We start from the raw sequence: 26,539 nt of genomic DNA, 5'->3' as shown, positions 1-26,539 counted from the left end.
AGCAGTTAATTTGGTATTTATTGTCAAGAATAAATGAAAATGTAAATGACAAATATTTTCTCATCTCCAGTACATTCATAGAATGTCACTAAACACTCCACCTACTCATATCTCCTCCAAACAACAGTAGGAACAGAAACACCAGTTTAACAAGCTGATAGCAGCACCAGGCTCTCCGTTACCATGGCACCTGCTTTGTTTTATGTCAGCTCCTCTTAGATTAATAAATTAAAAAAACAATGGTACACATGTAATGCAAGATGCTCATAAGATTGATGTTTATTTGCACTGCCCAGATTGTTATAAACTGTGCTGATTAGTATTCAAGTATTCCCTTACTGATTATTTCTGTGCTGGATATTATGCTAAATATCTGCTTTATGATGTTACCGTCACATCAATGTTATCATCTGTGGGTTACATTATGTGGCACAGTACAAGAATAACGTTTAAGTAAACATTATGTACATGTACTAAGAAAAAGAAAACAAGGAACGAAATTCGTCTTGCAAATGTATATGCTATTTTGTTTACAGTGCAATCCCCATGCAATACCACATGCAGTTACAGAAGGTGCATGAAGAAGACCATATTCACCATGCACGAGCTTGCACACAGAGGCTACCCTGATTCTACCTGAAGTGGTCTGCTGTCCTGACACGAACGCACCATTTCCACTTGGTTGCAGTGAAATATTGACGCATCTCGCCTCCTTTTTCTACGATGTGAGATGGCGATATTCACCTGCAGCATACATGGCATCCACACGTGATCAGCTGTCAAATCCCTCCTGCTTCTTTGCCGGCCACGAATCAATGTTATAGCTGAAATGAGTTGCTCACACTGTTCCAACACCCATCACTAAACTGAGTCTCATGACACTGTGACTGGCCACAGCACGCAGAGACAGTAATGTGAAAAGAATCCATCAGAACCACTGAATCATGGCTGCAAGTTGGCACAGCTGTATAAAAAGTATTCTTTGAGGGGAGAAAAAAAACAAAACAAAAAACAACAGCAACAAATATAAAACAGAATCAACCCATGGCAAGACTGTGTGCATTTACCACGGTGTAGTAATGGCTTAAGCACTGGCACAAATACATAAAAGTTTAGAAACCTTTTAAAAAGCAACAAAACTAAAATCACTGAAGCAACCAGCGATACCGAGCCTCTCAGTTTTACATTTGAAACTATATTACAAAGGCCAAACAATCACATTAAACAGGCATCAGACATGGAAAACACACAAGTAAATCACTGAAAAACAACTTTCAGTGCTGTGAGGAGTAGGGTGTAACAAAATCTTCACTGTGCAATCATACGGTTGAAAAAGGCAACAAAATCAAATGCTGAGCATAGCAAGGCATACTTTAAAACAATCCCTGTTTGTGTCACAAAACATTTGACAGAAGCGTTTGATGTACAGCTCGTGTAAAAAGATACATCTACAATGAATATTCAAGTACGGATCATAAATCATCTGTGAATTAAAACGCTTAATTCCGGCAAATGACACATTTTTCCTTGTTGTGATGTATGGTGATGTATGTGAAACTGTTTTGGAAGTAGAACGATGGCAACCAAAAGAGCTGGAACATGTGAATTCTGACAAATTTTCCATATATTTGTGTTGGCTATAAAGAAAAACACAGTCCTTGTGTCAGCCCACCATATAAATATGAAAGAACACAATGTATAACAGCTGATTGGAAATCATATACAACACGAGGCAAGAAACTGGTTGAGTCACAATCTTCAGAGACAATTACAAAATATTACAGTGTTTTTATCATCTGAAACACTGATTACTGCCGGTTATTCATATTAAGCCAAAAATCTGCAGAAACAACTTCTTAGATCTTAGGCTGAATTGAATTTACTAGCTAAAAATTTCCACTTCCTTCATGTAAAATACACACTGTAGCATGCAGCTTGTTGGCAAATGTTTTCCAAGGGGTAAAAATGAACATTTGGCGCCTCAAAAGATATCATAAATAGAAAGTATGAAAACTATTTAAATTTCCGGTCAATGGCGAAGAGTGTCAGAATCCTGCTAACATCTCCTAGCAAACCTCTTTAACATGAATTTTAAACTACATACTCTCTATCGTTTAACGATTTCTCTGTTTTGACACTGATTCAACATAAATATGACGACAAAACAGCGTCAACAACATACTTTAGTTTATGCGATACCTTTGTCCATTTTGTGACATATCAGCCTGCATACACAAACCAAGTGGCTGAACAAATCAGATGCTGCCTCAATGTTTCCAAATTGCATTCTTGAACTGCTTAATGTCAGTGAACAAACGCAACTGTTGACATTCTGTTTCCCTTTTTACATTTCCAAGGTACTTTGTAAATTAATCTCCTTTTGATTAAAAACAGTTATCTCATTGTTTGCGCATTAAAAAACTAATTTGCCTCGACCCCAGCAAGACAAAAGAAATAAACTACATACTGATGCCTGTTCAACCCTATATTATTTAAAATAACCATGCAGATGCAACCAAGACTTGTGATACTCCAATAAGAACTTTTTTTTTTCCAGAAATGAGCCTCTTAACTGAATGACAGCAGGTGAGTGATACAATCCATACTTCTTCTTCTCTGTGTTTGCAATTTATGTGATCTGATTCCACCAAATCTCCCTCAACAAGCATCTGACAGTGATTTTGTGGCACTGACCATCATTGTGAAATCACTGAGTATTTTGGAGGTTTCCCTCAAATCTTTGCTTCAACAGCAACACAAACTTTAATTTTCATCATTTTTTTTTTTTTTTAAATTCTGCAACTCAGGCAGCAGTATTGATACAAAAAGAAAGTCTTCTGTTGAGCACTAAGTATGTAAAGAACGGTAAACTTTTTGACAATTTGTGGTTGGGCTAACAGTCCGGTTGTCCCAGGATGACCTCTTTTGTAGTGGTAAATTGTTCAAGAGAAAAATAATTGGCCATGCACACAGAGTATTGCTGAGAGGTCATTATTTCATGGCTTAGGGATGGCCACTCAAAAGGTCCATCGGTACGTCTCAGTGACTGTGCCTGCTTTCCAAAAACAAAAAATAAAAAATTTCCCTCATTACATTAGGTCCTTTAATGTCAAGTCCTTGGTATGCCGCTACCGAAGCAGCCGGACATGCAGGGTCCAAACTGCTACTCATCAGTGCACTGAGATTGTTGTCGTTTTGTCTCGGCTGTGGCATTTTATCACCACCGACCCCGGGTTCCCTTAATCCGTCTTCCCGTTCTCCTGAGGTGTGCCAGCTTTGCTCTGGCGTGCTGAGCGCAGCACCTTGTAGCAACCACGGGCAATCTTATGCATCCACATAATGTTCATGATGTCCAAGCAAATACTGGAGCAAATCCAGGCTACGCGGCCACCCCAGGGCACCAGGTAGAAGGCCTCGGTGCCGTAGACTGCATACATGCGACTGTAGTAGACTGGCATTACGGCGATGCGGACCATGAAAAAGACTACTGCCATGGCAACGCCGTTCGCCATGTTGGGCCGGGACGACTTGGGATAACCTAGTACCTCAAAGAACCAGCTGAAAGAGAGCACATGTTTAAGAAAACTGTGCCTATCAGGATGAAGATGTACATATTTAATCTTTTAAAATATTTCAAGACTGACTTAATCTTTTTCCAAATAAGCAGCAAATAAGCAGGACTAGCTTCAAGTTACTAAAATGCATAGTCATTAAAATGACTTGCACTGTAACTATTTTTGACAATTTCACATTTTCGTTGTTCTGCCTCCGTAGTTCAGCACACCCAATTTGAAATATGATAAAAAACACAACATTTATCTGTGACAAGTCTCAGTTTTAAATTGCATAGATTTACATTGATATATATACTGACAGTCAATAGAAACTTTGACGTAGAAATGTACGCAGAATTCTACTTGTAGGGGGATTGTAATTATTCATTGTGGATTTACTGATGATCTAGTGCCCTGGTAGTTGAGATAATGATGAGTTGTCATTTTGTCATGATTCATTGCACATGGGTTGGTCACTTTGCAAAAGTGAACCAAATACACACCAAGCAATACTCAGTGAGTATCTGCACAATTTGAGAATGGGTTTTGAAGGCCTATATAAAGGCCCAAAAAAGGCCACCATTGTTAGTCCAGTGAACAGCATCATGCCGCGTCTATCACATGAACAACGTCTCTGGGCACTGGGTATGGTGGAGGCCGGTTTGAGCTACAGTGATGTAGCCAGGCGTATGGGCTGTTCCCAACCCACAATCAGAAGCCTGGTCCAAAGCATGCGCCGACGGATTGCTGCCTGCATCGAAGCAAATGGAGGCCATACTCGGTATTGACTGTTGTGACTTTGTGTTTGGCAGGTGCTGTTTTCTTTTGTGAAATTCTTTATTTTGAAATCATTCTTGAAACTTTAGATTTTTGTTTCTGTATGCCAATATGCTAAACAAATGATTCATATGAAAAAAATCCAGTTTCGGGCTTCAAAATAAAAAATATGCTGAAAAATATGGTCTCAAAGTTTTTAATGACTGTCAGTGTATATAAAAAAGAAAACACAAAATGCAGCGATTCTAACAGGCACTGTTCAGCTGGCAAAAGCTAGCATCATTTTAACCAGAAGCTCAGAGATGAGATGATGACGACAAAGAAAACCCAAAAATTACTATCAAAGGTAGTTGTAGGAACGTCAGTGGAAATCAATTGGACTTCTCTTAAAGGTTCTTAAGGACATTTCAGCTCTCATCCAAGAAGCTTCTTCACATCTAACTGGGATTTAAAGGGGACAGTATTTAAAGGGAAACTTCGTTTTTTTTTTTTTTTCAACCTGGGGTCTGTTTTCATATGTCATTTCATACATGTGAGTGATGGAGAAATGAATTTTCGACATAGCTCCAGTATTTAGCCAGGCAGGCAGCTTCGCAGCTCAGCTAGCGAAAAGTATGGGGCAACTTGCCCCCCGCGTCAAAGTCCGCCCTAACGTTCTTTTTTTCCCCCCACACTGACCGGCTCGGATAGTCTCAACAAGTGTCCCACAACATACTAGAGATGAAAAGTGAACGAAAACCTCCACATTACTTGGCAATCGCTATTTGTTGTGGTCTGTATCCAAATCTCAGGATGCTAGAAAGTAAATTTATTTCCGAAATCGCGCGATTTCACTTCTCATCTCTAGTATGTTGTGGGACACTCGTTGAGACTGTCTGAGCCGGTCAGTGTGGGGAAAAAAAGAACGTTAGGGCGGACTTTGACGCGGGGGGGGGGGGGCTCAGCTACTTTTCGCTAGCTGAGCTGCTAGCTGAGCTGCTAAGCTGCCTACCTGACTAAATACTGGAGCTATGTCGAAAATTCATTTCTCCATCACTCACATGTATGAAAAGACTTATGAAAACAGACCCCAGGTTAAAAAAAAACGAAGTTCCCCTTTAAAGACACTGCAGGTCACTTGGCTAATGACCCATTAACAATCCAGGACTCACGTAGCAGCAGGCGTAAACTGTTGTGAAATCAAACACGACAGCAATCATGGTGATGCAACATGGCAATTTACAGAACAAAGGGCGTGAATCTCCCAAGCCAGGAGTGACTCAAAATGTCAACAATTGCGAAACTTTCGGGGGAGAGACCTTATACATGTTCAATAATTGATGTTGAAAAACCCTCTCTTTTGTTTAAAGATGGCCATTCTAAATTGACTTTGATGGCTTCCTTCACTCCTCGCTCAAACTACCCCTCCTCTTTGTCCAAAATGTGGACATTGCTGTCCTCAAAGGAGTCAGTAAGTCAGTTACAACTAACAAACTCTCTTGGATGAGAGGTGAAACATCTTCAAGAACTTACAAGAGAAGTCCAGTTGATTTCTACTGAAGTTCCAACAATTACCATGACCTGGATGACTGAGAATCTTCATCAAAGGTAGTTGATTTTCTAATTCAGAACATGCAGAACAACAATGCTGGCCAAAGAAAGCAACAAGCTTTCTCAGATGAAGAGGTGGAATGTCCTTGACCGGGACTGAATTAATCACCTGATTTTGAGACTAAAAGCCAGAAGCTAAATTTATTTCCCCAAGTAATAGGCATCTATAATGACATAAATGCTGAGACTTGGCACTTGAATGCAGTACCAATTATTTACGTTCAAATTTAATGTGCTGCAGCACAGAGCTTGGAAAACCAAACCAAAAGAAGTCCTAATACAAGGACTGCACAATCCAGAAATGTCACCCCATGAATTGAGAAATAAAATATCTGAGAACCTGGGTCATTAGTAAACAAGTACCTACCGCTGGTTCACACATGGTGTAGAAAACTCAGCAAGCAGACGGAAGTTAGCAAAATAAGGCAACGTTCCTTGGCCCTGGAAAAACAAGGCAAGAACAGGAAGAAAACAAAACATGAAAGGGACAAAAACAAGACATCAAGTCATTTGGATCGGCAGGCTGATGCACCACCTGCTCCACACAAGCACCATTTCTCATCAGTAGCACAGGAGCAGTCACACCCGCAAAAAGATCCAAAAATTTCACCACATCTCAACCATGACAGTTTATAATGCAGTTCAAAATTAAAAGAAGTAATTGTCGGGGATGGGAAACTCAGGTCTAAAATTATATGAAGCCCTCACCAATTTAAGATCCAAATGGCAGATCTAACAAAAAGAGTCTGATCCCTCGGGGGACAAGATTATACCTTCAGTTTTACAGGCCAAAATTAGACTGTCAGCTCTAATTCCTCTTCAGAAATGACTTCATTTATTGTGAACAGAAGCTCCTCCTCACTCCAAAGGGAGCAAAAAGAATTTGTGCTGTGCAAAGTCTCAGATTAATTACTTCAAAATTTTAGATTTTTGTCTGTCATTCATGCACCACAAAACTTCCATTTGTATTTAAATAAAGGAGGTGAAATGAAAACAAACAAATGTGCTCAGCACATTTTATGGCATCTTTTTAATGAGCACATATCTGGTGTTTAATTTTGACATTTTTGCAAGACAATGGACTATTGTTCAACATGGAAAATGATTCATTCTCTTGGAAGCATGAGAAGAATCCTCTGGAGACTGAATATCAACAGCAAATTTGAACGAAAATCAAGCTTTCGATTTTTTTTGAGACAACTTTCTATGGAATAAATTGTCACAATGAATCCTAATCTAGAAAATATCACTACAAAATTTAAAGCTAATCTGGTCATTAGCTGCAAATCAATAAACAGACGGATTCACCAGCCAACACTGGCATCGCTGCTAGTGAGGGAACAAAGGGTTTTTTCCTCACACAAAGTTTCTCAATGTCAGTTTTTTAAGCATCTGACACACTCACCCCTTAAAGACACCAGAATTCAAGAGGCAACATGCAAAAATGCAGACCTAAAATGAGACATTTTTGCTTTGAATAAAAGCATCTGCTAAATGCAATTGCAGAATTGTTTGCATTTACTGAGATACCAATCACCAAATCATCCTCACAACAAACTAGTTATTGCTGGCTCACATTTTGTCTTTTCATCCAAAAAGCAGAGAGCATTTTTGCAACATACAAATTCATCTAAATAACATTTTGACATTGAAACATATTGAAAAAATATTATCACAGCACATGATCCATACACTGTACAACCATACAACATTCAGCCAGCCACTGGTTGAAGGAGCAATCACAAGCCATGCAGAGTAAAAAGCAATATGTTTAACTGCCAAACATGTCACTGCTTACAAGTTCAGGTCCTGAACTACAGTTTGTCTCACGAATGGGATCATCTTTAGCACATTTTACACACCTTGTGCTGAGCAAAAACCAGAACTATGGGTGTCTGAAATAAAACTAGCAATATTTGTAGTAACACTCGATCTGAATTCTAAAATGTAGAAACAAGCGACTGCAGTCTCTGACCTGGACAAAAGCCAGTTAGAATCCCTTGAATGATCCTATTATACGATAAGCTTACATGGCTGTATTTACATTGTGGTTTATGGAGCATTTAGCTGCTGCTAAATAGAACGGAGGACCTTAAAACCAAGATGTTTTCAGGACACCTAATCGTAAACGCTGCTGACCTTTCCGACCTCATTAAATCAGCTGTAGCTTCTTCTAAAAATAAACATGATGGTGTTAAAATGCAAATGAGTTCTGATTGAAAAGTGCATTAGTGAGATCAAGCGTTGAGATTTGAATTCTGATTAGATACAGTTTAAGTTGAACTCAGCATTTCCAACATCAAATTTTGTGCTCTAGACTATATACAATTTCACTAAAACACGCACAAAGAACACATAATTCAAGGTTATTTGGCAAAAATCCGGACTTTTAACAGTATGTACAAGAATACTTACCGTCAATCCTGAAACAAAAGCTGGTCATTGAAAAATACTTACTATGTGACATAAACATTGTACATCTGCAGTTTATGTACCATTTGATGTGAACTGTCCACCTCGCATGAGGATGCTAGTACCTCTAGGAACTGGTAAGTCCATACTGTGACTGGGCATCATATTTGCTCAGTACAACACAACAGCAATAACAGCAGACAAGACAGGAATAAAGAAGTCCCCATCTAGATCAAGACCTGCTCTGGGTTTCTAAATGACACACAACCCTTTTTGGTAGTTTTTGCATGAACGGGGATGACACAACCCAACTCGATTCTTGGTAGTTTTTGCATGTAGAGTTTGAAGAGGGGGCTATTTATGTTAAAGTCAGCAAAGGACACAGAGACAAACAGACAGATATATTAGAAGAAAATGAAAAACAACAACAAAAAAAAAGATGCCACGACATTTGGAAGCAAATAAGAAGCGACACAACACTGAGAAGAAAGCATGCATCTGGTATTTACACAAGGTTTTTATCTTTTGGATTATTTTGCCGTTAATACAAACACAGAAGACAAATTATTCTGCCATTTAAATCAATAAATTTAAAGAAATTATAATCATGACGTGGCTAATCAATAACAAAAACACAGCAACAAGATTGTGAAATTAAGCTAGTTTATATTTCTGTGTAATACAGACTTTCCAGCTCTACAGTAACATTAATTAGTCCTTAGGTTGGCTGTGTGCCATAAGGTTTACTATTCTTATTTATAGGTAGAATTTGAGCATTTGACATGAACACTTCCACATAAACACACTCAACACAGTAACTAATAAGACTTTGACAACATATGACAAATCTGACTGGGTACAAAACTAAATAAAATGAAAACGACATCAAGGGTTTGCCAATTCCATCGTGGTTTTACAGCAAATGTAAGACGGCGAGAGTAAGATGGCTCGCAATGTGTGGTCGGTTTTTTTTTGGTTTGTTTTTTTTCCACCACAGTTGACTAATGTGGAACATTCATTCTGTTATCCCACACAAATTTCAGATCTAATCTGAGGAAACAGTCATGAGTGTCCAGTAACAGTATGGCCTACTTCCTCTCACTGAACGAGCTGGTATAGATACAGGTGCTTGCTCTGTTTCTACAAATAAAAGGTTGGATTTACAGTCAGCTGTAAATCAGAATCTTAATTCAAACACGTGACACTTACATTATTATTATTATTGTTATTATTATTATTATTAAGAATGCATTGAAGACAGACAAAAAAAATAACTGAAGAAATAATGTGTCACATAAAAAGAAAAAAATAAATCTGGAAATCCAGCCACTAACTGGAAATTAGACGGAAGTAAGATGAAAATCTGAGCAGTATAGTTCCCACTAAACATCAAATGCCCATAATGCTGCTTTTTTTTTTTTAACCAAGACTTTGGTACCAAGCAATGTGAACCATATGTATTTTTATTTAAAAAACAGTTTTGAGGGGCTCAGAGGCAGAGCAATGCACACTGTATGTCCCTTGCACTTAGTGTAAGGGTACAATCTGAATAAGTGTGCTTACCTAAAATAAAACTGGGATACAGGCGACTACATTTAGAAGGAACATTAACAACAGTATCTCTAACTGTTTCAAATTAACAGAGCAGACTTGTGGAATACATTCAACATGATATTGGAAAAAGAGCCTAGCTACCTTGGGAAGAACTCTGAGTGTTCAGAAAAAGAGGAGGCAGACCTAGGCTCACAAAAAACAGACAGGCGGAGCGTACTGTAGATAGGCAGGTGAGTAATTAGGAGAGGTAAATATGTTTGTTGGCATGCACAGTAACAAGAAAGGAATCCTGCCTGCGTACAACGCTTCAGAGCTACCAGCATGCACACAGTGGGTACAGTTGAGCATTCAGCTGTGCTAAGCTCAGAAAGGTTCAGCTTATGTCAGAATCACACAACATGTAAGGGGGAGGAGGGGGTCAGTAAAACAAACAGAAAGCACAGAGAATTGAAGGGCAAGGTGAGAGGGGAGGGGGGTTCATCAGCCAGTACCATCACTGTGCATTCCATGCAAAAAATACCATAGTCATTCATTTCTTGGAATTATGCGACAGATCCTGGCGACCTATTGAACCAAGAGTGAACAGTAACGCTCATGAACGCTGAATACACTCAACTACTGCCACATCTAGATGAGAGCCAACTGTAAGCTACAGACTGAGCAAAAACCAGTGATTTAGTAATCAGTACCTCAGATGCCAATACCCATAGCTGAAAAAATGATATGGGAATCACATTAACAGAGACTTTGTATCAAATATCAGATCTGGTGTGTTATATAGGTCAGCCATCATGTTCCTTTTTATAGTGGTTTTACAGGGCAGCATTAATAATTGCTCAATCAGAATAAAAGAAATTGAAAACTCTCCTGATTATCAGTGTTTTTCCTGTAGCACCATTTAAAGTGCTAATTTTTACCGCCTACTAAGCAATAAATGTTACACAACTTCATCTGCCAACAAGGCCTGTGTCATTTGAACAAACATGCAACAACTCACACTAGAACTCACCAACTAGTAGAGGTTCTCTATATTCTGTAGCATTCCTTTTTCTTTTTACTAAAAGCAAGTAAGCCAAAGGATCAATTCTAACTATCCCTAAGGTTTCCTGATCTGAAAACTTTGTTTGCACAATTTGGGGTTCATTCCTTTTACAGATACTGACCGCGCTGAACTTGCCTTGTGCATATTTAACTAACCTATATAAGATCCATGGCTGCATGGGAGCAGGCATACACTGAGTGCATGGTGGCGAAATGAGTTCAAACATCCAGCTTAGCAGGACACAACTGTTCACCCTTGGTTATCTCCTTCCCATCTTGCCTGCACGTTCTGCTATTGGACAATAGGGCACTCACCAGTACATAGTAGTAAGCATACAACGCTGCCAGATGGTGAACTACAAAAAACTTGTCGCCTATCGCCTTCCAATAGTAAAATATTAGCAGCAGATCTGGAAAAGAGAAGTAGAAGGGTACAAGGGAGAAGAGAAAACATGTCATTGATGTAAACAAAGCAGTGAAAGTGCATACAAGTGATGAAGTCATGCTGCACAAAAATATGCTTAAAAACTGCCTGTGTGTCTGTTATTTATTTCTAAGCTGCAGCTGACAGTCAAGTGAGTCATCTCAGCATCACATCTATTTCCACTTACTGTGTATTTTATTTTGGTCACACTTTCTCAAACATTACCAGGGTAAGCTGCATGTTCCTCTTACCAGATATGAGGTAGCCTGTTGTGATGGCAACATTAGTCTTCACCAGTGTAGGATCTCCCCTATTGAAAAAAAATAAAACATATTTGGTTGGACTATAGGTGTGCGACTACGTTTTATAGTCTCTATGTGTACGTGTTGAACATTTCCGATTCCAGTGGCACAAACAAGTCTATCAAACATAGGCCAGACTACAAGTAAAATCTGAATTAATCCCCCCCAAAATTGAAAAAAAAAATTCTCCTGCTGTCATGCCTTGCTGCACCTAATCTACTACAATATGTCAAGCTTTCTAATTTAGCACAGCATGTTTACAATGAGAACAAGAAAAGTACTCAGAGTGCCAAGGCTGCTCAGTCATCAGTTTGTGGCAGAAATCACGGCACCATAGAATGTGACCATTTAACATAGATGTACCTACAAACAAAATGACCTTGCGCTGAGCACAGGCGTGTGCTATGCATGTGTACGTTACGTATGGATACTGAATCAAGTGATCTAAATATGTAGCGGGCAGCGGGATTTGATGGGACTCAGGAACATCTCTACAATTTAATCAACTGCTCCTTGGATCATTTCCGACAGATAAGTCCTGATAAGTCCTCAGCGGTGGATTCAAAGTAGAATCTCAATCATGTGATCGCCATCAGGCAGCTGACGTAGTCTTCACTTGTTGTCATAGTTACAGTGACGCTGTGCTGCGCCCTCGCAATGACACAAAAATCTTTAACAAATACGTGGATCCAGACTATAAGCTGCACCATTGTCAAAATCTAATCACTTAGTCCTTGTGTGATTTCTGACCTTCCCTGAAAAATTCATCCAAATCCATTCGTCCATTTTTGAGTAATGTTGCCAACAGACAGAGACAAACCAACCAATGCCAGTCGTCACATTACTCAGCCGACGTTCCGCCTCCTCGGCGAAGTAGCAATGGAGGAGTTACAGTGCCTTGTGAAAGTATTCGCCCCCCTTGAACTTTTCAACCTTTCGCCACATTTCAGGCTTCAAACATAAAGATATAAAATTTTAATTTCTTGTCAAGAATCAACAACAATTGGGACACAATCGTGAAGTGGAATGAAATTTATTGGATATTTTAAACTTTTTTAACAAATTAAAACCTGAAAAGTGGGGTGTTGTTGATTCTTGACAAAAAATTAGAATTTTATATCTTTATGTTTGAAGCCTGAAATGTGGCGAAAGGTTGAAAAGTTCAAGGGGGCCGAATACTTTCACAAGGCACTGTACCAATCAAAATTCTTGGTACATATGAGTTGGAAATAAACGCACTGCTATAAACAACAAAACAAAGCCACTTGTTCAGATATAAGAACTCTTTAAAATATCTTAAATGTGCCAATAAGCTCTTCGTGGTTTCATATGTTGTAGAATACTACGAGACTATAACTAAAGGTACATGTTCCAAATGTGTCCAAGTTGAACCTTGTAGAAGAAGTGGAAATAAAGAGCATCATTGCACAGGAGGATAGTTTATCAGCTTTGGTTTTATAGTAGCGTTCCAAACAACTAAGCAATAAAAATGTTGCTTGACAGATTACCCAACTACATTTATGTTCAATTTTACAAGAGAACAGACTCTGAAACACATGATATCTTAACATTTTCATAGGTAATGCACAGACTTGGGTGGTGGTGTTGGATCATAGAGTTCACCAGGCCTACATACACAACAGGTCAAAGGTTTTGAAGCAAGGTCAATGCAGGTCAAACATTTGAAATCAACCTAAAGTTTTTGTTCACAATGTCTTCCTAAAAAACAGGATGAATTCTTGGAATTTTGGGATGTATTTGTTGCATGATCAGACTCTGCTTTCATTGATACGCACCATTTTCCTCAGTTTACCTTTAAATGTACATTGATGTTACCAAGCAAGTGCTGAATAAATGTCAACAAAAGAAAAGAAGGGCTTAGTTTTATAGCTGACAAGATGTACAAGAGTCAAAACTTCAGTGCAAAAGTAAAAAAAAAAAAAAAAAAAATCACAGTTTTTATTATGCACTTTCCCTCTTTTGCTTTTGAGTGTCAGCATGCAACAATCCCAATAAATCTCAACTACCACAGAAATGACTGGAAATAAGATGAAAGAAACAACAGTACAGATACAAATACATGATAATTATAATAAAAATGAATTAGGATGAGTGACTTTTTATATAATAATCATGTTTATTTTGTTGCAAAGTACCAATGAAATGATTATTTTTTTGTACAAATTTGATCTTGCTTCCAAACTTTCAGCCTGTAGTGTAGATAAAGATGGGACTGCTAGCATTATCCCCAACTGCTATGATACAGCTAAATGCTCGGAAGTTATTATTGCTACAGTAAGTTCTTAGGTAATTAGCTGGACATGCTAAGCTTATATAAAAAAAAATTGGAACAGTCACCATTTAATCCATTTATTATCATTTTGTTCCTATGTTTTTAGTTTTGGAAAGAATAAAAAACACCACAAACTCACAAATTCTTTATAAAAGTAAAAGCCTCCTCCATTCATACCTCTTTGACATTTTGACAGCCAGTTTAAAGCCTTACGGTCACTAAAGTAGGGCTTTCCTTGTGTACCTACCTTTTTCATTTAAGCGCACCACCATGCACTTCTTATAATTTTTTATTGTGAATAATACATTTTTAGGAGTTTCATTTGGTCTCACATGCATATCATTGTGTGAACATTTTTCTTGATGACACTGAGCATTTTTCTTAATTTTCCATTCAGAATATCAATGCTTTGATAGCAAAAGCACTGTTCCTAGCAAGGCTTCGGCTGATCTCTTTGTAATAACTGCAACGTGTAAAGTTGGCCGTTTCATCATGACTCAATGTTTCCCGCAGGAGGACCGTTTACTAGTGGCAGTTGGTGGCATGACGTAACAAATATGCATACAGAGACTCACGCAATTTAGAGAGGAACGGTGTGACCCAGGTGGTTTTCTGAAGCCACAATTTACAAACATGCCCTAAAGGCCTCACATGCAGATTATTCATAGACATTACAGTTTTCTGATGCTGCTTTAAATGCCTCACATGAATCAGAAGAAGTGGTAATTTGCTGATGTACCCTAAATGCTCCACAGGCATGATGCTACAAGTCAGCTGAGCAGAGAAGCTTGCAGTCATCACTCAGTTACAGCATTGCAAACAGCTCAAACAGGTCTGCGGTCAAAAATGTGTTTATTTGAAAAGAGTGGAATGAGATGTTCAAACGCAAATTTGACCTCAGCGGAAACGGGGATAAATGTCACAAGTACTGATGTCACCAAAGAAAATCTGTTGTCCCATCTGATAGATTTTTATTTGCACTCTAGATCCCTCTATAGTGTGGCTTTTCTGTGCACAATTAACCAAACGTTTACAAAGTAAAGGTTGAACACACAAGATTCGTAGTGAAAACTCACCAGACTGGGTCTTCGTTGACGGCATCATCAAAGAACAAGATGTAGAGACAGAATATTCCCACCAACAGTGCATGAAGCGTCGACACCGTCCTGAAATTTAAAAAAGAAAAGTAGCAAAATACACATGGCCATGACTAGCTACTCCTGTGTGACAAAAGCTACATGCTGACATATGTCAATTATTGTCTGACATTTTTATCTTTATTCATGAGAGGAAGTGCCCCTCGGAGCTGCTCTGTGGTTTAGAGAGCGGAATTTTTAGTACTCACAGTGGATCAACTGATTGCCTGTCAGGGCTGCACACAGATTCAGACCAATTAGACAGAGATTAAATACTGCTGAAGGGTCAGGCAGAGCGGCGCACAGTCCCAGTCAGTCATTCAAGCAGTGAGACAGTCCAACAGTTCTCAGCAATCAGTCAGTGAGACAGAATGACAGCAACATTGACTGCGAGACTCTTTGAATTGAATCTGTACAGTCATGGACGTTGACAGGGATCCCCATAGCCTGGATCCATCTCCATTAATCATTCATTTTCATTTGCTCCTCAACTATGTGCCCATTTCAATTTCACAAGTGCTCTCGTGAGTCATAAACGTAGTATGAGAGGTAATGAAAATGAGGGAATCATGCAAGCCGGGCTAGGCTGGATCACTCTCAACATTCTTCCTCCCTGGACAGCCACTAGCCTTCAGTCTATAGCTTTCACACTTGTCACAGTGCCTAAAGATCACAGCGGCCCGTCTGTCTCGCTCAAACACACTCCTTCTGACAGTCTAGTTGTTCTAGCCAGAAACAGCAACATCCCTATAACATGATACAGCAGCATGGCATTCGATTTGTTGCCTGATTGAACTGCTAAATGAAGCCAAGGATGACATGAACGCAAGCGGAAGATGAAAGAATATTCAGATCTCCAGATAAGGTTGATGGACCAAAGACACAGGAAGAATCTGTTCGCAATGTAGTAGGTGTTTTTAGTGGGTGATTTCACTTCTAAATGCATACTTAATACTCAGTGAGTTCTGCATATAAGCTGTGAACATGAGCACATGAGAAGGTTGAATTTGGAGGGTAAAATGTTTGCCATACCGAATATAAATGATAGGCATGAAACAGAGATGCAAAAAGCAACTTTTGTAGAAATGTGTTGAAACAGTTTGGGGAAAAACACATTAAACACCATTCCAGCGAGTTTCGACTAGACATGAAAGCAAACATTGCGAAACACGCGATGCATCATACGTATGAGTCAGATGCTAGTGTCGCGGGAAAAATGTGGGTTGAATGTCGGTGAACGTCTTTGAACCCGGCTAAAACGATCCCCCCTCTGGCAAGCATCTGAGCTGAAAAGCAGCGTCCCACTCTCTGCTGTAAACACTCAAGACTTGTCATGATTTAATGTCAGGTCACCTTGAGTTCCATTCCACCTTCTGCTTGTCACTGAGGCCAAAGAAGCCCGGGCTGATGCGCATCGACATCCAAGGGCTGACTTTGTGGAAGAGCCACTGGAAGGTGAGGAAGCTGGTCACCGAGATGGTGAGGATAAGCTGGCTGAATGGGTCCATGGCCACCCAACCCCGCTGTGGGAGGACAGAGAGAATGAGGAGAAAGGTTAGAGAGGAGATAACAATCTGACAACACACAAAAATGCCAAGGAAATACGTAGGTATCAGACAAACCATAGCGGCTCCTGTGTTTGGTATTTGTTGATCATTGACAACATTTACAGCGTGTCAGAAAAATAAATAAATAAATCACACTTGCCAGTACGAGAGTTCTCACTGGCCTTAAACAGAAATGAAGGAATAAAGGTTGAGTAACTCATTCTAATCCAGCACACTTTCTGTTAAAATCAATGTATCTATTCATAGTCCACTAGCTATCTTTTATGTGTGTGTGCACTGAAAACAAAAAAAAAACAACTGGGTTTTGTACACAGCACAGGCTCTGAAAAGGAGGGAAAAAAAGTGTCTTGGACCATCCACATGAGGCTATTTTAGTTAATCAGGAGCAGAGGGCATTCATGCTGATGCAAGGGCTCCACCAGACTGTTCAGAGGACAGTCATATGATTCCCCACACATTTATCTAGAGGAGGGTGGTTTCATAGAATATGAATAAAATCACCCTCCTTCTTGTTTGCAGAGGAGGATTTTTGTATAGCAGCTTGTAGAACAGGTGTGAGAGATAGTGACAACCGCCTCTCTAATTCCTATTTCCAAGGACTCCCATTCGCCACTGAAATGACAAATAGATTGCATCCCAGGCTCACACATGAAGCAACCACAGCAATATATGCTGTGTCCAGCTCCAAAAAGGAAAGAATGGTGTCCAGAGCTGGCACTATTGATTGTCCTGGCTGGTAAAAATGAGCCAAACTAACTCTAATTAGGTTCTACTCCTTTGCATTTTTGATGCTATGCTTGTCTGCTTACGTATCGTTCACTGGACTACACTTTTCACTGTCACATTCATTTTTCTTCAGGTATGACACATGGATCCACTTCCACTTTTAATCGAACCATTTTAGGATAACTATCAAGGTACAAAGGTAATAATTTTATTGTTAACACGGTAATAAAAACACACATAAACTGGGCTAAAGGAAAGATCTCTCCTTCATGCATATTAAATGAATAAAGCAATTAAAATCTGGAGGTTTAAGTTTCGTGTGGGTGGCCTATGAACTGGTGGAGGGCTGCAGGACAACAGAACCTCCTGTTTATGGGCCAGTTTATGAGTCATGCAACTGAACTTTGAGTTTACTTTTTGTGCTTTTTTTTTTTAGTGTTTTGCATCGAATGCATTTCGAGGAAAATATTAAACACTCCACTGTCCAATTTTCTTACTGTTATTGATGAATCAGCAGGACAGATTGCTAGCTTTGTATAGCCCAGGCCTACCTGAGAATGGACTTTAATTGTTTACCAGAAGACACATTAATGTGACCTATCACCACAATAAATTTTTGATTGCGTCTTACTTTACAGCTTAAGGTCAAAGATATGTGATGTAACTGCATGACGAGTGACAAAAAATCCACTGCTTCCCCAGTGTATTACAGGAGTAACAGTTGTGTAGACACTTCCACTAGAACTAAGTTGCTTATGTAATGACCTTTGGAAGTATCTTTAACATAACATAAAAATATAATGAATGATTAATTAATCATTGTAATTTCGATTTTTTTACGGTAGATTTGTCCATATAAGAAGATAAAGTGGAGTATTTGAGTACGAGGGGCTTCATTTTCTGGAGCTCTGTGTGGTTTGAGCTCAATGGGGTACACTGGAAATTTCACTTTGAGGAAACATTGACACTTTAGCCTTCTGCTGTGACAAAATGCTCTCCAGCAGCCTCCACAACAAGCCCCATTTCTGCACTTGTGCGCCACTTGGATCTATTAATTCACTGAGGATTTCATACTGGAACATCTATCATTTACGACACGGTGAGGAGGACGGTGACAAGACTGTGACAGTGGCTACAGATGGCTTGATGTAGTGGAAGGGAGAGGACTGTATGTACTGAACACATAACAAACACACAGCATGTTGCGTGTTCATACATGCTATACACAAGTGACGACAAAAGTGTTGTGATTAGAGCCTGGCTGATACAGAATATTTGTGTCCAACGCTGATTCTGATATTGATATATCTGCTAATATTCTTATGTATGTATAGAAACACACAACACACACACACATACAGTAGGTTACAGCTATATTGGAAAGAGAAATTGCTGAAGTTATTGTTTAACTCTCTATCAATGTATTTCACACACTAGTTAGCAACTTAACACAAACTCGCTGCTTGATTTTGCACCAGCTGTGATATGTGCTCTGCTACATGTGCTGCAAGCAGTACTGAGAGGACTACCAACAACTGAGCCCCTCTGCAGGACAACTATGTGGAGACATCATTTCTTCATGAACCCAAGCATCTTTTTCCACATCTTGCTCTTAAAAAGGAAACAAGAAAAGCATTCTTTTGGGGGCAGCATGGCTCAGTGGGTAGAGTGGCCGTCTTGCAACCAAAGGGTTGCCGGTTTGATCCTTGGCCCGTCGTGTTCATGTCGAGGTGACAGCAAGACACCTAACCTCTAATTGCTCCTGATGGGTCGTGGTTAGCGCCTTGCATGGCAGCTTCTGCCATCAGTGTGTGAATGGGTGAATGTGATGTATAATGTAAAGCGCTTTGTGTACCTTGCAGGTACAGTAAAGTGCTATATAAATACAGACCATTTACCACTCAGGGAGTGCAGTACTCCTCCAAGGCTGTTCATTCCCCCATATGGCATTGTCAGAAATGTAGCATTTGTCGATTAGTTATTGATGTTTAGAAATCACACTTAATACAGATGTTCCTACAAACAAAATGACCTTGCGCTGAGCACAGGCATCTGTTATGCATGTGTACGATAAGTACGGATACTGAATCACGTGATCTAAATGCCTAGTGGGAATTGATAGGGCGCATAAACAACCCTACAATTTAATCAGTTGTTCCTTGTAACATTTTCGATGGATAAGTCCCTATAAGCCCGCAGTTGTCAATTTGTAGTAGGATCGCACTCATGTGATCGTCAGCAGGCAGCTAACCTAGTGTTCACTTGTAGTCATAGTTACAGTGACGCTATCTCGCAATGACATAGAAATCTTTTACAAATCCGTAGATAGTCCTTGTGTCATTTCTGACCTTCCCTGAAAAGTTCTTCCAAATGCATTAGTCCGTTTCTGAGTAATGTTGTGAACAGAAAGACAAACAGATAGACAAACCAACAGCGATTATCACATAACTCCACTTTCCTGGGCAGAGTAAATAAAGGAAAAGGTTTTCATATCTGTGCATGCGTGCAACATATATGCAGATACTGATATCTCTGATATAATAAATAATAAAATATAAACTAACCGATATATTGGTCTGACTGATAGCTGCACAGTTGGAACTGCCATTGAATATTCTTCTCCTGAATCTTGCTTCAGTCACTGTCAGAGTCTGTGAATGTCACTGAGTCACTCGTGGACACTCACATAATGAATAATCACCCCAACACACAGAGAAAGCAGGACAGGACAGGTCTGGAGGCAAATGTTTGCATGGATGCAGGTCTCAAAAGCAGTTTCAAATATATTCAATCGTAGTGAATTCCTGCCATTGAACAAATAAAGAACGACCATCCTCAACTTTGCAACATTACTGTTATGTAACACGCTTCAGCTGATCATTAAATGTAGCACAATGTACTCATATGGTACTCCATACAGTCAACTGGTAATTTCATGGCATTTATTAATCCTCTAAGAGGAAATCAAGAATGTTGCAGAGACTCAAAAGAAATGGATGCACATAAATAGAAAAAAAGAAAAATAATATCCAAAACATAAATTATTGGTAAGAATAGAAATAATAAACACGCTCCGCTTAAAACATCCCCCGCCTTATATATAGTGCCTCTAAGTGCAAGAAATAATCATATATACTGGACGATAGACCTACAAAATGATACATCTTCACTACAATAAAAGAAACAGTCAGGTCAAGGTCATACACCCCAAAAGGCACATCTACATTACCAACAGGCTTAGTGTGCGCAATATGAATGAAGTCTCTCAAGTAGTTTGTGAGATATGCTCCGGAAACCAAAAAATATTTGAAGTGCCTCGGTATGACCTTGAAAATCAGGTCAAGGTCATACACCCCAAAAGGCACATCTATACTATAGAGAGATGGCCTGGGTGCAATATGAATGAAATCCCTCAAGTAGTTTCTGAGATATGCTCTGGAAACGAAATGTGGACGCACGGATGTACGTACGGACGTGTCCACGCCAATATCCCCCTTCGTGCCTACGGCCGGTGGGGGATAAAAAATTATAAGTCAGCAATATACACAGTACCGATGTACCAGCAGTACCTAAAACCAAGTAGAGCTCATTCTGTTAGTTTTGTAGTTATTAGTACAAACTACAAATGTACAGCTGAGGCTGATGGGAATGTATTTTACAAAAACCAAAGCAATGGATGAGATGGAATTTAGACCTGAAGGTCATGATGATGATAGATGTAGTTTCTCCTCAGGGGCGACAAGAATATGTCAGCATAATTTCATGACAATCCCTTCTACAGTTACGCCATCACTAAAATCTCTACACTCCTACTCATTGTTACCTGGAGTTACAGTGCATGTCTTGTCTGTGTGAAATTCAAAAGCAAATTTCCCAGAAATAAAAAGAAATGTCATACTATGATTAAATATTAGGATACATCATTGTAAACATGATGATATTGCTGAAACATCTACTGGAAATAAAAAGTAACCTTAAAGGTACTATGTGTAAGCATGTCAACTGGTTTACACTAATCAACTGTTTACTCATAGTCAATGTGTGAACAGACAGACTTGTAAATCTTGAAATGTGACCTTCCTTGATTTTCCTGTTTGCCTCTAGCAGCCTGAAGACTGACTTTCTGTGAAAATCCAAACATCCATCCATCCATGCTTGCCTCCAGAAGCCATACCTCAAGACCTCTCTTCCACTCCCCTACAGCACCAATGGTGAGCAACACCACTAGACAATGTCCACTTAGAAATGGAGTCTGCTAACATCAACAAACGACCGGCTCCCAGCACAACGCAGACTCCCAACACAAACTTCTCATAAGCACAACCGGGAATGTGATCAATGAAGGGGGAAAACTGGGGTCTGCATCAACCGAGCACTCCATTCATAGAGGGAGAAAAGAGGGAGAACATAACAGAGGTCAAACTATAGACTCATAATCATACAGTATCTTCACACTTTATTGTAGTGCTGTGCCACCGCTGGACAATCAAATACAGCCGACATTCTCAAACATAGTTTATAGTCAGACTATACTAACAGTAATGATTGCTTTCCTCTACTTAGGGAGTGCAAGCATGTGCATAAACTGATGCTAAAAAGAAGTGCTTTTATTTTTTCAAATGACACAAAGAACATTTGAAAGACAGTTTTGTTTCGGCATTTTTCGAGTCTGCTTAAAACAACACTGATGTGCACATATGAACACGTCTTGTTCACTGAAACAGCTCTGAAGCTTGTGCACAGCTGCTTGACAAGCATGTATTATAGGTACTTTCTCTATTTGAGGCAATTCAGGGTGCCTGCATTCTGCGCTTAGTACATGGTGTAAAGGGATATCAGCACAGGATGGTTCAATACAACTCATTTCATATTTCTGTAGAACCCCGTTCAGAATCTAGGCCTTGTAACAACACGCTGTGTCACAGAAGCTTGCACTATGGCCTAAAGCCACAGTGAGACCCCAAAATCTATTTGTCACATCTATATTTGGATTAAAAGTGAGTGCTCTCTATAAGACAACACAGATCCAAAATTAGCAGCTCTACATGCACTCTGGCTAGAGGCCAGGAAATGTATGTCAGTGACAGGAGTCCACAGAAACCACCAGGAGTCCAAAAAACTGAACTGTTTTATCAGCGTTGCACCGCCTTCTCTGCATTTGTTTTTTGTTGACTGCAAGAACCTTTGGAAGAAGTCAAACCAGTTAACCTTAATTACATATTTACATCTCCTGAGCAACCTAACAAGAGTATCGCCCAGCAGAGGTGCACTAAGACACACATCTCAGTCCCTGGAGCACTGGCCTTGGTGATTTTATTTTATACCTGCCTTTGTTTCTGTGTTACGCCAAAGGAAAGCTGAAGCGTACTTCAGTGAAACATTGTAGTCAAGAAAAAGTCAAAAACGAGCTGGAAGGTCAATTTCACAGCCCTCTCTTTTTGTTTGCCTGTAATGCAGTAGTGGGCTGTGAACAGCAGTCCTTTGACATAACATGCTGCTGGGTAGAGATACTTTTTGTTACTGAAGGGACACCTCTCGAGAACATACAGTGGCTCCAGAGATATCTGATCAAGATAGAGGAGGAGGGAGGGAGGGGGAGGATTGTTTTACATGCACACATGCATGTTTGCGTCCTTACACTGCCATGTGGGGCCGTGTTGCCAAGGGCGAATGGTTACAAAGGTCGACTTAAGGATACAAAACGGGAAACAGCTGAAGGGCGCTGAAGAACCATGCACAATATGTGCAAGAGGCCTCAGTGAGTTCCAAATGAAAGCTGAACACAAGATTGTGGTCATGCGAGTGAGCGGAATCACTAAACCGCCTTTTTGAAATAGAAGACAGCAGCTTACACACTTCCTACTTCCTGTTAACACGTGTCAAAGCCTGTCTTTTAAGGAGCTTCAAATAAATAAAATAAATAAATAAATGAATAAACTACACCCACCAGATGAGGATCACACAAGACATAACAGACAGTAATTCAAAAAGAGTCACATTTTTTTAACGGTTTCCAGCACAGTGTGGTCACAACACAAGAAACAGCTGTGCACATGAGATCCTGAGAATGTGGATTGAATTAATTGAGAGGAATTGACCCTAAACTACTTCCACAGCTTATGAGCAGCGTGATTCAGATCCCTGCTGATTTATTATTGTCTCAACCACTAGAATAGAGAGCAGCATGGTGGGGCCCGCCTTAAACACAGGCCTGGTGGAAAACAAAAATACAATTCTGGGAAATTAATGTGCATTTCCACTTGTGCAAAAACGGTCGACTTTCCCGGAATATTGAGGCGCCAGCTCTGGCACGAAGGGTTAAAATGCGCTTGCGTAACACGGGTGGACCTCGTTTTAACGAGGAAACGATAGCCCCACGAAAATAACTTGGGTATGCGCATCACCGGATCGCATGTTGGAGATGCTGGCAGAATCGAAACTAAAATATCAAGCAGCCCGTGGAGGTATTCGGATTTCCTGTCAAGCAACAGAACAGCACACATGCGATCATATATGTGGATATAACAGCGCACACAAGGCCAGTTTACGCCGCATTGCCTGGCCAGCTGTTGTACTGTGTTGAAAAGAAACAACACTGGCCTGGTGGTGTCTTCGTGAGGCAAGCAAACATGTTTAAAACAAGCGACTCACCTTACGACTTTCATTAAGATGATTTTCGTCCTGCTCTCTCAGCTGCTCATACTTCCCAGCGTCGATCGCGGAACCGTGCGGCGGAGGCTACAGCCATGTCGAGTCATTTTTGGTAAACAACAAGCCAGCCCGCCTGCTGCTCCACACACGCCAGCAACCTGTGAGGAATGCCGAGGGGCTGGAGCTGTGTGACGGTGCCACGGTCTGCTTCTGCTTCTACTTCTGCTGCTGCTGTGTTTACCGAGGATCCACAACGACTAGAAACGTGCATAATTGCAGAGGTGCGGATCGTGCAGCTCGACGCTCGATTACAGGAATGAGGAGGAGGGAGGCGAGGGGGTAGGAGGGGTGATGGAGATAACTCTCTCTCGCTCTCTCTCTCTCTCCTACAGGGCTCAAATCACAGCTGAATTCTTAAAGAAACAAACGCGCACATGCCCACTGCCACCAGCACAGTGGTCTGCCCAAGAACACTCACTGGGTCTATTTATAGCCACAGCTTGTTGAACTGATCCAGGGTAAATCAGGCAAGATAACCAGCAAAGCAAACTGCTGCATCCATGGCCCACTGCTCCTAATATCGATCCTAGCCTTTATTTACAATGCATCTGACACAGTTTCTAATGTGAATAAAAGGTGATTGCTCAGGTGAAAATTATGACAAATCATGCAACATCAATTCCAGCTCCTAGTGTCTTAGTGTCTCCTGTTCACATTTCAGATGTCATCCACACTGTAGAGTCCACCCAAATGCAAAACCAGAGGGCAGATTAAAGTGGGCACAGTCTTCTATAAGCTGAATGTGTAAAGGCGGAGGATTTGCAGGACAGAGACATGGTCAGGCCCAAATCATTGTCAGCTGATGTGCAGCTGTGCAGACCAATGGTGTCATTGTTCTGTGTGTGGTGTGATTCAACCAGGCCGGGCAGTAATTATAAAACATTCACCCCAATATTCAAATATGCTCAGAATAACCCATCCCCACCCCAAATATACACTGCTCAAAAAAATTAAAGGAACACTTTGAAAATACATCCTATTTCAATACGGGGAAAAAACAAACTAGATATTTACACTGATATGGACTGGATAATGTGTTAGGAATGAAAAGTGCCACATTGTTTGATGGGAATGAAAATTATCAACCCCCCCAGGAGGGCTAAATTCAAGACACCCCAAAATCAAAGTAAAAAACTGACGTGGCAGGCTAGTCCATCTTGCTGAAATTCATTGGCAGCAACTCAAAATGGTATTCAGTAGTTTGTATGGCCTCCATGTGCTTGTATGCATGACTGACGATGCCGGGACAAGCTCTGAATGAGACGACAGATGGTGTCCTGGGGTATCTCCTCCCAGAACTGGACCAGGGCATCGCTGAGCTCCTGGACAGTCTGAGGAGCAACCTGATGGTGTCTGATGGAACAAAACATAATGTTCCAAAGGTGTTCTATTGAATTCAGGTCAGGTGAGCATGGGGGCCAGCTAATGGTATCAGTTCCTTCATCCTCCAGGAACTGCAGGATTTCTCTTACCACATAAGACTGGGCATTGTCGTGCACCAGAAGGAATCCAGGACCACTGCACCAATGTAGGGTCTGACAATGGGCCAAAGGATTTCATCCTGATACCTAATGGCAGTCAGAGTGCCATTGTCCAGCCTGTAGAGGTCTGTGTGTCCCTCCATGGATATGCCTCCCCAGACCATCACTGACCCACCAACAAACTGGTCATGCTGAACAATGTTACAGGCAGCATAACGTTCTCCACGGCTTCTCCAGACCCTTTCATGCCTGTCACATGCGCTCAGGGTGAATCGGCTCTCATCTGTGAAAAGCACAGGGCACCAGTGGTGGACTTGCAAATTCCTGTGTTCTATGGCAAATGCCAGCCGAGCTCCACGGTGCCGGTCAGCGAGCACAGGGCCCACTAGAGGACGCTGGGCCCTCAGACCATTCTCATTACATCTCTTTCTGATTGTTTGATCAGAGACATTCACACCAGTGGTCTGCTGGAGGTCATTTTGTAGAGCTATTGCAGTGTTCATCCTGGTCCTCCTTGCACAAAGGAGCAGATACCTGTCCTGCTGATGGGTTGAGGACCTTCGACAGCCCTGTCAAGCTCTCCCAGACTAACTGCCTGTCTCCTGGAATCTCCTCCATGCGCTTGAGAATGTGCTGGGAGACACAGCAAACCTTCTGGTCATGGCATGCATTGATGTGCCATCCTGGAGGAGTTGGACTGTCTGTGGAACCTCTGTAGGGTCCAGGTATCACCTCATGCTACCAGAAGTGACACTTACCCTAGCCAAATGCAAAACTAGTGAAAAACAGTCTTAAAACATTAGGAAGGAAAAAAATGTCAGTGGCCTTCACCTGTAAACTCATTCCTGTTTTGGAGGTTGTCTCATTGTTACCCCTCTAGTGCATCTGTTGTTAATTTCATGAACACCAAAGCAGCTGAAACGGACTAAAAAGCCCCTCAGTTACTTACTTGACCTGATCAGTATCCCAC

The 26,539-nt window shown here is 40.5% G+C and overlaps 1 protein-coding gene across 1 annotated transcript; it reads right to left on the bottom strand.

The window, feature by feature from the left end:
* Positions 1 to 24,467, bottom strand: LOC110971045 (TLC domain-containing protein 4-B-like). The gene is made up of 7 exons (XM_022221370.2): positions 24,029 to 24,467; positions 16,437 to 16,606; positions 15,024 to 15,113; positions 11,604 to 11,662; positions 11,244 to 11,338; positions 6,289 to 6,362; positions 1 to 3,558 (listed from the first exon to the last, which is right to left on the bottom strand). Exons 2-7 carry the CDS (start codon positions 16,589 to 16,591, stop codon positions 3,240 to 3,242), a joined length of 792 nt encoding a protein of 263 aa, XP_022077062.1. The 5' UTR covers positions 16,592 to 16,606; positions 24,029 to 24,467; the 3' UTR covers positions 1 to 3,239.
* Between the last annotated feature and the right edge of the window lie 2,072 nt (positions 24,468 to 26,539).

The sequence above is a fragment of the Acanthochromis polyacanthus genome, chromosome 20, assembly GCF_021347895.1.
Source record: "Acanthochromis polyacanthus isolate Apoly-LR-REF ecotype Palm Island chromosome 20, KAUST_Apoly_ChrSc, whole genome shotgun sequence".
Taxonomy (NCBI): Eukaryota; Metazoa; Chordata; class Actinopteri; family Pomacentridae; genus Acanthochromis; species Acanthochromis polyacanthus.
Note: the sequence above shows the minus strand (reverse complement) of the source record. Positions and strands in the feature narration are given on the sequence as shown.

What these genes read in the sequence shown, in the direction of transcription:
- LOC110971045 (XM_022221370.2), bottom strand. Translation starts at nt 16,591, where the DNA reads ATGGACCCATTCAGCCAGCTTATCCTCACCATCTCGGTGACCAGCTTC. An exon ending in AAGGTGGAATGGAACTCAAG is followed by an intron (nt 15,114 to 16,436) that starts GTGACCTGACAT and finishes TTTAAATTTCAG; the next exon opens with GACGGTGTCGACGCTTCATG. An exon ending in ACACCATGTGTGAACCAGCG is followed by an intron (nt 3,559 to 6,288) that starts GTAGGTACTTGT and finishes GCTCTCTTTCAG; the next exon opens with CTGGTTCTTTGAGGTACTAG.